The sequence below is a fragment of the Rhinolophus sinicus genome, linkage group LG02 (assembly GCF_036562045.2).
Source record: "Rhinolophus sinicus isolate RSC01 linkage group LG02, ASM3656204v1, whole genome shotgun sequence".
Classification (NCBI taxonomy): Eukaryota; Metazoa; Chordata; class Mammalia; order Chiroptera; family Rhinolophidae; genus Rhinolophus; species Rhinolophus sinicus.
Window position 1 is genome coordinate 133,604,186 of NC_133752.1, and position 16,888 is coordinate 133,621,073.

The window sequence follows — 16,888 nt, forward strand, 5'->3', positions numbered from 1 at the left end:
CATAGACTTGCCTGACTTAAATTTCCAACATTTCAAATAAAACTCTGTTTAACAGAAACTATGTAATAAGAGGTAAATTTGATAAATACATAATCTGTAAGATAGTGACGCATCATCATTCATTTAAATGTGTATAGAAAATACTACACCACTCTTTTCTTTAAAACAGTGATAGGGTGACAGATTGCAGATCCAAATTACTAAAATGGCAAAATTTTATTCAGTCATTCATTAAAAGCAATCACTACCCCAGGGGGAAAAAAAAAAAGCTGTTTGTGCCCTGATATGCACATAGGTTGTTGATACCCAGTGACAAGCAAAAATAGTTTGCCGTTTGCCTCGGGACCAATATAACAATCCAATCTCAATAAGTAGAAAATAATTTGATACTTACTCACACAATACCACATATTTTTCAAGAGAGTCAATCAGTAGTTCGCTATCTCCGTGATGAAAGTGCAGAGCAGGGAGAACGACGTCATCCTTTAGACAGAATACCAAATATGACCAGCCCATACCCTCCTTGTTTTGCTTGATTGATTTCAGGTCTGTCAAACTGAACAGGAATGACCATTTGCTTTTCCCATTTCTATGACTTGGAGCATCTTAAAAACAAGAAAGTGGGGCAAAATATTTTTGTTCACCCTTATAAAAGGCACTGAGAGCACTCTTCATGATTGTCTAACAGAAATTTGTAGAACCTAGGGAATGACTATACCATTCACATTACTATGGCTGTCACCTGTATTAGTAATGGCAACATACATTTTCTTAAAGGACTAGTTTTTAAAATAATTATTTTGCTGCATACAAATTTAAAACAATGTTACCCCTATTTAAATATAAGCTTTGCCCAAAATGAACATGGCTTTGGAAGCAGGCAGGCTGGATTCAAACTGCAGCACCACCACCTTACTAACTGAATGTCTGGGGCAAATAACTCTGAGCCTCAGTTTCTTCATCTGTAAAATGAAGATAATTATACTTACCTTCCAATATTGTTCTAAGAATTAAAAAGACATAATATTTGTCAACTAACTAGTATGGTGCAAATTATACAGCAAACAATAAATGCTAATCTTTTCCACTCCCCCCAAATATGAATGGCATGATGCTCTTGCAGAGTCATTTAAAACAACAAAAAATCTTTATTTCGCTCACTTCCTTTGGCAATTATTTTTAGTAGACTACATTGAGTGAAGATAAATATACTGGTATAAAAAATTATATTGAAGAGGTCCAATGAAAGAAAATAGTAATAACAAAAATAACAATAATATTGGAGTGAATACACAGACATTTTTCTTTTTTGCAAAAACTAAAAGTGGGGAGTTAAGGATAAAAAGACAACTAAGTTGTGAATGCTTCAAAGATAATGAATACATTTAATCTTGCTGCTAAAATCAATCTGCTACTAAATTAAGACCTCAGTTCAAACCAAACTATATTTTTGTAAATTGCATTTTCCCAGTTCGTGGGCTGTTTATAGAAACTTAAAATCTGAGATTTGTGAACAATATCATAAATTTATTAACAAACAACTTAAAGATTATCTATTTAAAGAAAAATTTAAAGAAAATGGAAAAAATGTTACCTTTCTTCTCATTAATACTTATAATTAATTCCTAATCTAAATATACCATTTTATTTCAACATTTTAACACAGACATAAGCATGACCATGTCTCTGAAATTTTAAAAAACCTTTTCTCTAATGTTATTTCCTGTGTCACACTATCCTGTTCAACATCTTCATTAATTCCATCTCACACTATCAATTCCCACAAAGATGAACTGCAGATGGTAAATGCTTACAGAACTTGATCAAAGGGTAGATCAACTGGTGTTGACCTGAATGTGTGTCACCTTCCTAGCTAGTCAGGAACACTATATAGCTCCATCACCTCCAACAAGAGCTCCTGAAGTGACACAAAGAAATCTACAACTCACAGTAACCTCTACATGCAAGGAATGCAGACACCATCACTATTTCATGGACATTTTAACAAGTACCACTTGAAAGGAACTCCAGAAAAGCTAAACTAATACTCACTCATACACGAGCTGAAATGATACACTCGTATCTAAGGCTGGAACTAGATTAAGTGCCAGATGCCCACTTGACTACTATTCATGTTGCACCAGAATTTATAGAGTTCATAACACTACTGCAAGCTAGTATCAAAGTGAGAAGAATTCTAGAATTCTAACATCTTCATGAATCATTTAAGTGTGAATGTACTTGGACTACCTAGAAAGGATACATACTATATTATTTGCAAAGACCAAAAATATTTTCATAGCAAAACAACAATGAAAAACTAGGTATGAACAATTTTTAATGAAATTCTTATATTATATAAAAAAGTACTTAATCCAAATTAATAAAAGAATATTAAATACATGTAGGTTATATGAATCAGCAGGAGTTTGTGCATATTCAAAGATAAAAAATTTACACAGATTTCCCCTCAATAATTAGAAGAGATACACATTACGTATTAAATACAACAGAAAATGCCTCACACATTTCCTCACTTAAAGCTCTGATCAATGATGAGGGAAACATTACAAGTCAATTCTATGAGTCCCTTTACTAGAATATAAGCTTCATGAGAACAGGAACTTTATTTTGTTCACAACTATATCCCCAGTACCTAGAAGAGTGACTGGCATATAATAGGTACTCAAAGATATGTTGAATAAATGAATAACCTAATACCAAGTCAACATAAAAGTAATCTGCAATTTAATCTATCACCAATAGCTAAGCAGAAAGAGAAATGGTTACAAAGGAAAACAAACAGAATCCAGGAGTTAACTTAAAATGTCCTTCTTTCTCCATACAGAAAAGTAAGTAAAACTAATTTGTTCTGATGAATTTACTGTTACCAAATACATGTAAAAAATACCTCCAACACACTGACATAGGAAAACTGGCCATTATAGCAGAAGAGTAAAACAAAAGAATTTAGTAAGTCCCCATGTCTTGAACAGAATTAACATCAAGGACATGACATTTTATTTAGATGTGTATCCAGAACATCATGGCAGTCTGTTGTTTTGGGAATATATATTTTCAGAACATTTGATCTAGAACATAAAAACAAAGACTTAGCAGTAGAAATTTTTAAGAAATATAAAGTTAAATAAGTCTTCAGTCTTCAATTTTTTTAAAGGTTTGTCCCAAGTTTCCTTTGTGAATCACAAAAAAGTAAAAAGTATGAAGGTTATAATAAAAAATAAAAATATAATAAAATGTTATTTGAAAAAATGCTTTAAAAATATAAAAGTTTTATAATGGCATAATTTTGAATTCTGAAACATCAAGCTTAGAAAACGTCCCCTTTAGGAAGAAGTTTTGATGAAATGTAATCAAATGAATAGATAGTTTAGGATACGATAAGGAAGATGGGATGAGACAGAGTGCATAGCACTTCATAATTCCTTGTTCTGTTAAATAAGTATATGCACACTGGGCCATATAGATTAATGTATTTCTTACTCTAATACACAATCACAAATTTTTTTTTTAAATACTGGGGGGGAAAAAGAAAATGTCTTAATTTTTAATAATTACAAAATAGAGGCTCTTTATTTTATAAGTCACAATGCATGGCCAAGCCACATAAGTAGTATTTATATATGCAATTTTTTGCTAAGCTTCACAGTTACACAGAGATTCTCAAATCTGCACACTGAAATCACCAGGACAGATTTTGAAAAATACAGATGCCCAGGCTCCATCTTCAAAGTATGATTTAACTTGCTGGATGAAAGCCAGGCACTGGTACTTTTTAAAAAGCCTAACTGCCCCCAAGTGATTTCAATGTGCAGTCAAAGTTGAAAACCACTATTCAGAAAAGATCTTTAAGGGTGGCCAGTTAGCTCAGTTGGTTGGAGCATGGTGCTGATAACACTAAGGTTGCCGGTTCAGTCCCGGCATGGGCCACTGTGAGCTGTGCCCTCCTTTAAAAAGAAAAAGAAAGAAAACAAGATCTTTATTTTCAGATTATGCTTTTCTCATACACATGATGCTTCTTTCTTCTATGAAATACTGAAAACGCACTCCTTTTGCTCATTCCTGTAGCCTGAATTTCTCATTTTCAAGGATTTAACATTAGGCAACAACAAACAAAAAATAGCAATTCATATAACCAATCCTGAAGATCTAGTCTAGAGTCGTTAAAAATCCCTCATATGACAAATATACTAAAATCCTGTGATTTTATCTTTCCTTAACATTTTGTACTGTTCTGGTAAAGAACCTTCCCTTTCAGTAGACAGCGAATGCCCACAAAGAGACAGACAGAGTGAGAGAGAGAGACATTCATGAGCTGATTGTCATCAAAAGCAATTGATATCAATTGTGAATTACTATTTCTTACTGTTTCTAAGAAATGATACAGTATAAAGTATAACGTGGACAAATTCCTAAATTCATCCCAAAATCATTAAAAGATAAAATATCCTTTTTAGTTATAAAACACAAAGGAATCAGCAGGAAAAACAATGTTTTAACTCTATCCAAGCGTTTAATATTTTTAAAAGAGATCACAAATATGCAGGCCACATCACAGACGGGCTAGCTAGATCCTATCTGGGATACTATATGTGTTCTATCAGGCTGTTAGCTGGGCTCTCTCTTCTTACCTTCATGCAGATAATTACCACATAACAAACAGAAATTTAAATATGTGTATACACATTTAAATACATACATATGTATACATATATGTATACATACATATAAAGGAGAATAATCACTGAACATATATAAAGGGGAGACTGCAATGAGCTGTGAAGATTCCAGTAAACAATGAAATTGGTTTAGTGGCATACTCCATCTCCCCCTGGTGCTTTAGGATGAAATAACATGATTTTTTTCACTCTACTAGATTAAGAAAAATGTACATGAGAGCCAAAGCAATTTTCTAAAGTGTTTCTATTTTCTGCCATTAATAACTACAAAACAGAAAAGGTATTTTTAAAGCTTTTTTTATGAAGTCACAACCAACAAAACAATGAAGAGAGATGAAAAGGGAATATAACTAAAATGTGAGTTATATGATTCAAAAGCACGAAAGCATCCTCTTCTCTGAGGAACAGTAAAGAACTTTCTTCACACTTTTGTTTATATTATATTGTAGCTAATCAGTTTACGATTTTGAAAGATTTAGTTCATACCTCCATTGGTATGTGGTTTCTTTTTAAATGAAACTGCATTAACCATGTCCCACTCTGCTTCGTAACTGTTCAGATGTTCCGATCCTCGATGAGCTCTTTCTTTTGGGGCATGGGTCCATTCTACAACTGAACTGGAGTCCTAAAATAATTATAACATATAAAATATTTAGGGACTAAAACTAGAATTCAATTTCAATCGATAAAATCTTCTCAGCATCTATATAAATGTATTCATTGTGGCAGGTATCACTCGTGGGAGAACTGAACACTATTTCCTATCATTTTCTCCCTTGCCCATCTTTACCAAAAAGACAAGAAAAGCTACCCAGATTCCCTTGCTGTTGGGGTTGCCAATGAAATATAACCAGAAGTCAACTGCAGGGCTTCTGGAAATGCTTCTGCTTTCCTAATAAAAGCCTCATCCCTTTCCCCCCTTCCCTGCTTTCAGTGCAACTGTGTTGCCTAAAAATATGGCAGCCATCTAGAACCATAAGAGAAAATGCAAGAGAACCACTGCAAATAGTTATAAACCTCCAGACTTCTGGTTATTTGAAGAAAATAGCCAATGGTGGCTACTTATTTAAGCTACCACTGGTTGCGTATTTCTCTTAATCAAAATTAGATAAAAACTATAAATAACATAGCTACATGCACAGTTTTATAAAGCTTTATTTAAAAAGAAAATAAAACTAAAAGTCTAAAATGCAATGTTAAAGACCTGACTAAGTCAAAAAGTTTAACTTCTATACAAACAAAAGATAACACACATAAGTAAAACATAAGACTGGGTAAAAATGTTTCCAAAATATATGATAGATGTTAGAAAAACATCCAAACTACAAAAGCAACTCCTACCAATTTATTTAGAAATCCACAAATATCAAAAGAGAAAAATAAGCAAAAGGTATAAACACACAAGTCAAAGAAGAAATATGAAGTGACAAACATATAGAAAGATGTCCAACTTCAGAAATAATCAAAGAAAAGCAAGATAAATTTCACTGTTTTTGTCCTATTCAATCAAAAAATAAAAATATGAAAGACAGTGTTAGGAAATGCTATCTGACAATGTGATAAGAGTACTCATCAGTATTGACTCCAAAAGAGCAATTTAGCCAAATTTATTAAAATTAAAAATGTGTGTGTTTCATCACAATAGCTCTCTTTTCATTATCTACCCCAGAGTAATACACATGTATACAAAGAGGCACATACAAGAATTTTCATTACAGCACTGTTTGTAATAATGAAATGTTGGAAATAGCCTAATATCCCTCAATGATGAGATAAGTAAAGAAACCAGGGGGTAGCCAATGAAGTACTAAGCAGAGTTTAGAAACTGGTATATTAATATTTATGTATGTTCAATACGTAACAGTAAATAAAACAAAAATGTGTGACACATGTGCAGTGTAACAACTACATGAAACATATGCAATTAGAAACACACAGGAGAAAACTAGAGATGGGACGGAGGGAAAAGCGTACAGATAAAAGGCTAGAAAGATATGCACTGAACAGGGACAGATGAGGGACAGGGTTCTCATCAAGCAGGACTTCAACTTTCTATTTGAATTTTTACAACAAAAATGTATTCATGTATTGCTAGTGTCATTCTTTTTAAAAAGGGAAAAGGGAAATTTGTAGGAACAGGCAGGTATTCTAAAGGCACAAGAGAAACTAAGAAATAAGAATAGAAACAGACTTAAAAACAGGGGAGGAACCGGAATGAATAAAATTATCAAGAGGAGTTGCTTTTTTCTTCCTGGTTCTTCTTCAATTGTCATTTCTTAGGGAGCCCTCCATGCTTATCCAATTTAAAATATGCAATCCTTACCACCATCACTACCAACTCTACCACCACTACTGCGGAAAGCTAAGAAGCATCTACAGAACCCCACCCCACACAACGGCATGGAATTGGTATTTCAGGTACTTTTAGAAATTAGGATAAAGGTCAAGCTGAAAAGAAAACTACTCACGAAAGTCTAGAGGTTTACTCATTAGAGAATGTAAAACAGATTATCGCTGGATTAGGAGAAACCAAGCACACTGAGCAATGGGATAATAGACAAAAACAGGAGAATTAATTGAAAGTCCATCTATATAATGAGTTGGCAAGACTCGCAGCTCTTTTCCCAGAACACTGGAATCCAGATTTACCATCTCTAGGAAGGAACCTGCAAATTCTTCTCTGGAAAATGATTAGCCCAAGAGAAAGGCCCAGATTTCAGTGTGAAGGATTCTCCAAGGAAACTGCCTAGCCAGAATCACACTGAGTCCCAACCATTACCGAGCCCACCCATACCCACAGTGAGTATGACCGCTTTGTTGTGTCTACTTTTAATACGAGCACCACAATACAAAGACCACCAAACATCAAAATGTCTACAGAAAAGACAAAGCCCAAATGAAACAAGGGAGGAAAAAAGTCAATGAAAAGAAGTAGACTATATAGAGAGATTAAAACATCTAAAAATCTATCCTTGAACTCCTCAGAAATAAGGGAGGATATTATATCCATGGAGAACAAGGTGCTATTTCAAAAGGGGAAGAAGGGGACGCTCATAACAAAATGTCTCAGAAATTAAAAATATAACACAAATGAAAAGGGAACAGAAGAACTGGAAGATAAAATTGAAATTTCCTAGAAAATAGGACACACACATACACTAAAACAAAGAAGCAGAAAATAGGAAAGAAAGTATTTAAAAAAAAATTACAGGACCAGTCCAGACGGTCAAAGAGTTCCATGAAGAAAGAGAATAAAAAACAGAGAAGAAATCATCACTGAAATAACTCAAGAACATTACCTAAGACTGGAAGACACAAGTTTCCATATTAAAAGGGCCCAGCAAATGTCCAGCACAACGGATAAAAAAAGACCACAAAGACACACTACCAGGACATCTAGAACATCAGAAACAAAAAGACAATTCTAAAAGATTCTAAAGAGGAAAAATACATACAAAGGATTGGAAATTAGAATGCATAAGACTTAACATCAACAAAGAAAACTAGACAAACCAGACAAACCTGAGAGGACAACTTTCAAAAATATGCGGGAAAATTTATTTTTGAAACTGTAATTCTATGCCAGCCAAACTATCAATTCATAAAAAGGATAGAAAAGTCTAAAAAAAGAGATGTTTTCGCTCCCATGCACTCTTTTTCTCAGGAAGCACTGGAGCTGCACCAAAATAAGAGAGTAATATATAAATAACAGCACAGGATACAGAAAACGGGGATTAAAGGCAAAAAGAATCCCCAGGATAACTGCTGCACAGCAAACCAAAAGAGCAACCAGTTCAGAATGAAGCACATATGACAACTCTGGGAGAAATGTCTCTATGAAGATGAAATTAGATCATCTATATGATTAAATACTTTAAGAAATGTGGAAACTGAGCCAGAGTTTCAAGACAAAGTAGAGATAAGAGCTAAATCTCTACCTTTTTTAGTGAGAAGTGAACACATCATATCAATGTTAAACACAAGTTATCACATAACCCAAGGATTCCAGTCCAGGGTTTTCAAGAGAAAAATATATGTGCACAACAAGAACTCACATATGAATGTTCATAGCAGCATTATTTATATTAGCCTAAAGGTAATAACAACCCAAATGTCCATCAACTAATGAACAAAATGTGGTATATCTATAAATGCAATATTATTTAGCAAAAAGACAAAAGTACCATATCTCATGGATGAACTCAGAAACATGCTAAGTGAAAGAAGCCAGTCACAAAAGACCACATATTGTTATGACTCCATTTAGATGAAATGTCCACAACAGGCAAATTCAGAGACAGAAAGTAGATCAGTGATTGCCAGGGGCTGGGAGGAGAGGGACCGCTAAAAGGTACAGCTTCTTTCTTGGGGAGTGAAGAAAATGTCCTAAAATTAGATATTGGTGATGGTTGCACAACACTATAAATATAAAAAAATCACTATACATTTTAAAAGGGTGAATTTTCTAGTCTATGCATTATATCTTACTAATGCTGCTATTTTTAAATGGCATTTCTTTAGTAACACATTTGTTTAAATACCTTTCCAGCATAGAGAATACTAGAAGAATCTAACGCATCATCCAACGGTCTCCAGTCCACTATCACATCAGCATCCTAGAGAAAGAAATTATGAACTATATTTAGTCTTCAACAATATCTTACGTTTTTTAGTCACCTATTTTTAATTCCCTAAACCCAAAATGACACTTTTAACCTCTTAAATATTAGTGCTTTAAATATGCAGTCATATGTAAACCAACCAATGTACTATAGATTTTTAAATTCTGCTTACTTTTCATTATAATTTATATTACTACAACTTTTACATGAGTTTTTAAATATTCCATGCCACGTTACTGACTTATCTGAAGTATTTTATTTCTACTATCATTTCTGTGTTAAATTTACAACCACTGTTCAATTTCATAATTTTACCTTTCACATGAAATTCATACTTGCTGATAATGACCTGAAGATGAGCCACTACCATCAACAATTTTTATTAACTAAAGTCACTTACTAGAAACTTACCTTTTCCAAAACACGTAATATTCCTGAAATCAAGCTGTCTTGGTCATTAGTCTTTCCACAGGATGAGTGAATATAGACCCCTTCCTGTTCATATACAATCTGGAACAGCAAAAATAACATTAATCACACCATTTTTATTCAGTACTATTTCAACATTTGTTTAAAAAAAAGTAGGAGATGTTTTCTTACAATGCCTAAACCAAGTTTCTGCTTATTTCATATATAAACATATTATTCAAATAGCACTCAGACTTAAGAGCCTTTAAACAAAGATAAGCTGGAAGGAAATTTGCTTTGTTATGCATGGAAGTTTTTGGTTTAATGACAATCACAATTTTAACCTTTTCCATAAATAAAGATGTCAGGCTAACTGCTACACGTCTCAATATGCAATTTCACTTAAAATATATTTTTAACAAATGTTAAGCAAAATATTGGGTTCAAACTGAAAATATACCTGAAAATACTCAAGAATAAGAATAGATGAAGTACAATGAGGAATCAATGCTTTCTAACTATTCCTATAATAGAACATGTTACTGTAAGATCGTTTTGGTGTGTTTTGTAGCACAGTGGCATAAAAATTCAGGGAATAATACAGGAATTTTAAAGAGTAATGATGAGAGCTTCTAGGAATGACTAACCTTAAACTAGTTCAAGCTCACAAATACTATACTGATTGCTTCCGTATGACAAAGCATGTAAAAAACCATAGGTCTATGAATATGATTAAAACATGGTCCCTGAAAAATGTCCTACGGGACTATAGTAGAGACTTAAGCTAATTCCTGAGTAAACTGAAACATTTAAAGTTGAGCCTTATTTTCTATAGGCATAATGTTATAAGTTAAGATTCCATTCCTGGGACCCGTTTCAGCCATTAAAAAAATTTTTTTTTCATTATGAAAATAAGTAAAAGGGAAATGAAATAGTCACTTAGACCTAAGTACTTCTGACGTATGTAAGTTTAGAATAGAGTGTACCTTCTTATTTATGTAGAGCTTTTATTAATATAATCAGATCACTACTCAGAATAGCACAGGGACCAACAATGCAGGACAAGCACCACCAGAGCCCATCACCATCACCTCCTAGTTGATGAATGAAAAACCTGCACTATAAAGCTCCCACATTACTTTTACTGCCTCTCCTTTGTTATGCTAATGACTTCTGATATGGACTAATGTCATGTCAGGAAAGAGTCTAGTAATCAAGATCACAAGGGGAGTTCTGATCGCAAAAACCCAAGAAGGCCTCCAATGAAAGAGTCGTTAAGCAACAGGCTAGCATCAAGTAGGCAAAGACTGGGGACAGTATGAGTTGGGGAACCGTGGGAGACAATTCTACATTGTTAGTATAGAGAAAAAAATGTAAAGCATACACACTTATTCACATACGTGCACAAAGACATGCCTAAGAATATTCACAATATTACTTATAATATAAGAGGGGGTGAAGGAGGGAGGAAAGGGAAGGTACGTATCTAAATATCCATAAAGAGGGAAATGATCAAATATATCCTGGGATATTCATTCTGTGGGGAACACAATTCAGGAGTTAAGAAAAAATGATAGAGATGAAATGGCCAAACATACAAATAAAACAAAAACCACATACAAAAAAATCACCAGTTATATACAGTATGATGACATTTACACTTTCTCAGAAGCTTTTACAGATCACTGCAAAAATGCACAGAACAAGTTCTGGAAGGACACCCTTTAAGCTGTTAACAGAAGTTACTTCTGAGGTCATTTCAAAGAGAGCTCGTGGGCCCAAAGAGCACTTAACACTGTGACCAAAGATTGAAGTTCTCCATAGGATGCAATAGTCATTCAATAGTGCTATTTTCATCCAGAAACCATACTTCAGCATATTTTCACCAGACTCAGCCATTAGCATAACCAAGAACTTCAGAGTTCTCGCAGTAGAAAAAGGGACACTCACTGCCAAGAAAAGCTTGGTATCATTAACGACGCAAACTAAGGTTCTGTGGAACTATTAATACTGAGATTCTGGAACCTTAATGACGTCTAAAGAATCAAATAAAGCACTTTACCTAACTGAAGAACGTTAAACAACTCTTTCTTCCCCATACAAATGTTGGTCAAGGACTGCCTAGTCTCTTTTTCATTTAAGAAAAAGTTGAATTTCCTAAATAATCTAGCTGGCAAAATACCTAAAAAGTGCTAAAGGACCAGGCACCTTATGAAAAAGTCCCCCTGAGTTGAAGACACAGAACTGGGAACTGGGGGACCAAGACAGTTCAAGGTCACTGGAAAGAGTACCAGAAAGAGAGAAGTGCTCAGAGAGAGAACGCATGAGGTCTGCAGAGGTCGCTGAGTGTTCAGCAAGCACTGATCAGTACATGTATATCAGTAACTTGTCTAAGGAGAGGAGGGGACAGCCACCAGAAATTATTAGAAGAAACAATCTGCAGGCTCACAAAGAGCTGTTCCCACCAGAGTGAGGAACCCCATAATTCACAGGGCATTGGGCAGAGCTTTCAGAATAGTCTTGCCTCAGCATATGGTAAAATTAGTGCCACATTAAATGCTGTGCTGATATCATCTAACAAAGTTTAAAAGCAAGACCCAAAAGTATCAAATTGTTTCCACATAACTTAAGTGCCTTCTAAGAAAAAGCTTGAGAATGTTTTATAGGAATACAAAGATATCTAATGGGGGACATCAAAAGCAAGGCAGCTAGGGGTCCCAGGTGATCTCTGCCCTTGAAGTTACAAGTTGAAGAGCTGTAATTCAATAAAGGATTCCCTGTGCAACACACAAACATGTATGAATGATCTGCACATCGTAACATCTGAAGGTGGGCGAATCAGGGCAAACGGGAGGAGGGGAGGGAGAAGAGCAGAGACAGGTGCGTGCATGCAGCCCAGAGCTCTCTGTGGTCCCGGGAGAAGGGAGGATTCAGGATGCAGGTGAAATCTCTGTGGCCCTGGGCATTCCTGCCTGAGTGATCAGAATATAATACAGGTGAAACCAGTGATGGGCCAGAGACCAAATACAGAAGTGCGACAGCTGTAGTCTAGCAGGTAGAAAACAAAGCCACAGAGCCTGGCTATCTCCTCACACCCTCCCAGAGCTACTGTGTTTTCCCGAAATAAGATGGAGCTGGACCATCAACTCTAATGCGTCTTTTGGAGCAAAAATTAATATCAGACCTGTTCTTATTTTAATATAAGACCAGGTGTAATATAAGACTGGATATAACATAATGTAATATAATACAATAATATAATACCAGGTCTTATATAAGAATGGGTTTGATATTAATTTTTGCTCCAAAAGATACATTAGAGCTGATGGTCCAGCTAGGTCTTATTTTCAGGGAAACACAGTAGGAGCGGCCCCAGAAAAAAACTGTACAGTGAGTGTTGGAGGGGAATATCCAGTCCTGAGAACTAGAAAGGCGGTTCGCACCCAGCAGTTAATCCCAGTGACAAGGGTGGAGATACACAGGTGAGGTAGTTGTGGATTGTCAGTCGCCATTACTGGGAAGAAAACAAAGCCACAAACACAGCAGCAGCCTCTCCCAACCCACCCCACCCCTATCTTTTAGGGCCAATCACAGTGGGGGCACCTAAGACAGCTCAGGCAGTACAGCACTGCATCTGGCTGCAGGAGCAGCATTGGGATTTCAGGGCTCAGAACCCCATCGCCCACCACATTCTCCCACAGGGTGGTGCTCTGTGAACAGGCGACCTGATGCCAGATCAGACACCCACCTCTCCAGGGAATACAAGGCATCTTCCACTGTGAGAAACTGGAGCAATGCGAGAAAAAATAAAACATTCCAGCACCACCTACTGGAAAACAAAAGAAAGACCTCCTTGTATCAACGTGCTACAGAGTTCATTCCTTAGGAATGCCTAGGAGGAGAAATAATCCATCATGTGCTGTTAATAACCAAGGAAGGTAACAAGGCAGCTCAGAAAGAAAATAAAAAAATCTCCAGAAAATAAACATACGGAAATATGTGACTTAATTGACAGAGAATTCAAGATTGTAGTTCTGAAAAAAACTCAACAAGACACAAGAAAACTCAGATAGGCAGTATAATGAATTCAGAAAGAAAATCAACAAACACAATGAATACTTTACCAAAAAGACTGAAATTTTTCAAAAGAACGGAATAGACATTCTGGAGTCAAAGAACTCAATAAAAGAGATGAAGAATGAAATAGCAAACTTAGAAAACAAAGCTGACCAGATAGAGGGAAGAACTAGTGATACTGAAAATAGAAATTTAGAAATGATACAGATGGAAGAAGAGAGCTGAGAGTTAAAAAAAATAAAAAGTGAAAGAACCCTACAAGAACTATCTAACTCCATTAGAAAGAGCAATATAAGAAAAACGGGTATATCAGAAGGAGAAGAGAGGGAGAAAGGAACAGAGAGCCTATTCAAATGAATCGTCAATGAGAAATTTCCAAACCTATGTAAAGAACTGGCTACTCAAATCCAAGAAGCAAACAAAACACCTAATTATCCCAATCCAAAAAGGCCTTCACCAAAGCACATTATTTTGAAACTATCAAAAATTAATGACAAAGAATTCTCAAGGCAGCCAGGAAAAAGAAGACGTAACCTATAAAGGAAAGCCCATTAGATTATCATCAAATTTTTCAGCAGAAACTCTACAAGCTAGGAGGGAGTGGAATCGAATATTCAAACTATTGAAAGAGAGAAATTACCACCAAGAATATATCCAGCAAAGTTATCCTTTTTGCCCCCCTTCTTCCGCCTCCACCCCCCTCCGGTTCAAGCCCTTGTTTCTCAGTCTAGTTGTGTAGGACACAGCCCCCTGGCCCATGCTGGTATTATGAGCCTTGTGCTCCCTCCCGCTGAGGCAGTCGGTCAGCGGTCATTGGTCAGCCACTCACAGCAGCTCACAGCAGCTCTCACAGGCTGCCGGCCATTCACTATGGCCACTGGCTGCTCCTGGCAGCACACGGCAGCCCAGCTCTAGGGAGAGCCACTGTTCACAATCTTAGCTGTAGAGGGCGCAGCTCACTGCCCATGTGGGAATCAACCGGTGATCTCGGCCTTAGAGCATGGTGCTCCAACCACCTGAGCCACCAGGCCGGCCCGCAAAGTTATCCTTTAGATATGAAGAAGTAATAAAGACCTTTCCAGATATACAGAAGCTGAGGAAATTTTCCATCACAAGGCCTGCATTTCAGGAAATACTGAAACAAAAAGACAAAAGGATACAAAACTATGAGTAAGACAGAAGCAGGAAATGGCAACTGCTATTCAGAATAGATCACTATACACTTAAATATAACATAAAGGTTAAAGATAAAAAACACTTAAAAGAGAGAAGAACAATTGCTAATGCGACTCGGAAATGAACTCACAGTATAAATAGGGACAATTTGTGATAACAAAAACAAAAGGAGAGGGGGTAAAGGCCTGAATTTGCAAAGGGTATGGAGATAAAATGCATACAGAAAAAAAAGGACTACTATATATACTGTATATATGAAACTTTCTTTTACATAAATTTAATGGTAACCACTCAAAAAAAATCCAGAACTGAGACACATAACTTAAAAAAAGAGGAAAAGGAGGAAAAGAATCATAGAATACCACCAAACTAAAATAATAGACAGAAACACAAATGCAAAGAATCAATGGAGACATCAAGCTACCAGAAAACAAAGCAAAGTGGCTATAGGAAATCTTCATATATCAATCACACTAAATGTAAATGGACTGAACTCACCAATAAAAAGGCACAAGTAGCAGCTTGGATCAAAAAACAAAACTCAACCATATGCTGGCTTCAAGAGATACATCTCTGCTGTAAGGACAAATAAAGATTCAAAGTGAAAGAGTGGAAAATGATACTCAAAGAAAATGACATCTGGAGAAAAGCAGATGTAGCCATACGAAATCGACTTTAAGATAAAAAAGGTAACAGGACACAAAGATGGACATTTCATAATGGTAAAGGAGACAATACATCAAGAAGACAAAACACATCACTATTCATGCTCCCATTCAAGGAGCACCAAAATATATAAAGCAACTACTAACAGAATTAAAGGGAGAAAATGACAAAAATGCAATTAATAGTAGGGGACCTAAATACCCCATTGACAGCTATGGATAGAACATCCAATCAGAAAATCAATAAGGAAATATGACACATTAGATCAAATAGACATAATTGACATTTACAGAGCCTTTCATTTGAGAACACCAAACTATACATTCTTCTCTAGTGTACATGGAACATTCTCAAGGATAGAACATATGTTGGAACACAAAACTAGGCTCAACAAAATTAAGAAGATTGAACTCATACCAAGCATATTCTCTGATCACAATGCTTTGAAATTGAGGATCAACAGCAAAAAAAAAAGAAAGAAAGAAAGAAAGAAAGAAAGAAAGAAAAAGGGCAGTGAAAACCACAAGTATGTGGAGATTAAACAACATGCTACTAATGAACAATTGGGTCAAAGAAAAATTAAAAGGAGAGATCAAAAGACATACAGAAACAAATGACAAAGAACAGCATATCAAAATGTTTGTGATGCAACCAAAGTGGTAATAAGAGGGAAGTTTATATCATTACAGAGCTATCTCAAGAACAGGAAAACTCCCAAATCGACAACCTACCATTACATATTAAAGAACTAGAAAAAGAACAAATGAAGCGCAAAGTCAACAGAAGGAAGGAAATAATAAAAATTAGAGAAAAATAAATGAAAGAGAACAAAAAGACAATAGAAAATACTAATACAAGGAAGAGTTGGTTCTTTGAAAAGATGAGTAAAATTGACAAACCCCTGGCTAGAAACACTAAGGGGAAAAAAAAGACACAAATGAAATCAGAAATGAAAAAGAAATTACAAGTACCACAGAAATACAAAGCATCATACAAGCTACTGTGAAAGACTACTTACCACCAAATTCAATAACCTAGAAGAAATGGACAATTTCTTAGAAATATATAGCCTTCCTAGACTGAATTATAAGGAACTGGAAAATCTAAATAAACCAATCAACAGCAAGGAAATTGAAGGAATCATCAAAAACTCCCAAAAAGTAAATGTCCAGGACCAGATGGCCTCATTAGTGAATTCTATCTACCAAACATTCAAAGATGACTTAATAACTACCCTTC

General features: G+C 35.4%; 1 protein-coding gene and 1 non-coding gene across 3 annotated transcripts in view; one reads left to right on the forward strand and one right to left on the reverse strand.

Annotated features, from left to right (window-relative positions):
• TBC1D15 (TBC1 domain family member 15) overlaps positions 1-16,888 on the reverse strand; it is a 67,643-nt gene that overhangs the window by 33,640 nt on the left and 17,115 nt on the right. For both annotated transcript variants that reach the window (XM_019748975.2, XM_019748974.2), the window contains exons 2-5: positions 9,734-9,832; positions 9,242-9,316; positions 5,187-5,325; positions 395-605 (exon numbers count right to left, since the gene is read on the reverse strand). In XM_019748975.2, coding sequence (XP_019604534.1) covers positions 395-605; positions 5,187-5,325; positions 9,242-9,316; positions 9,734-9,832 — 524 coding nt within the window. The remainder of the gene's footprint in view (positions 1-394; positions 606-5,186; positions 5,326-9,241; positions 9,317-9,733; positions 9,833-16,888) is intronic.
• Positions 11,482-11,601, forward strand: LOC141570274 (small nucleolar RNA SNORA25). The gene has a single exon (XR_012494279.1). It is a non-coding gene; the product is annotated as a small nucleolar RNA SNORA25 (small nucleolar RNA).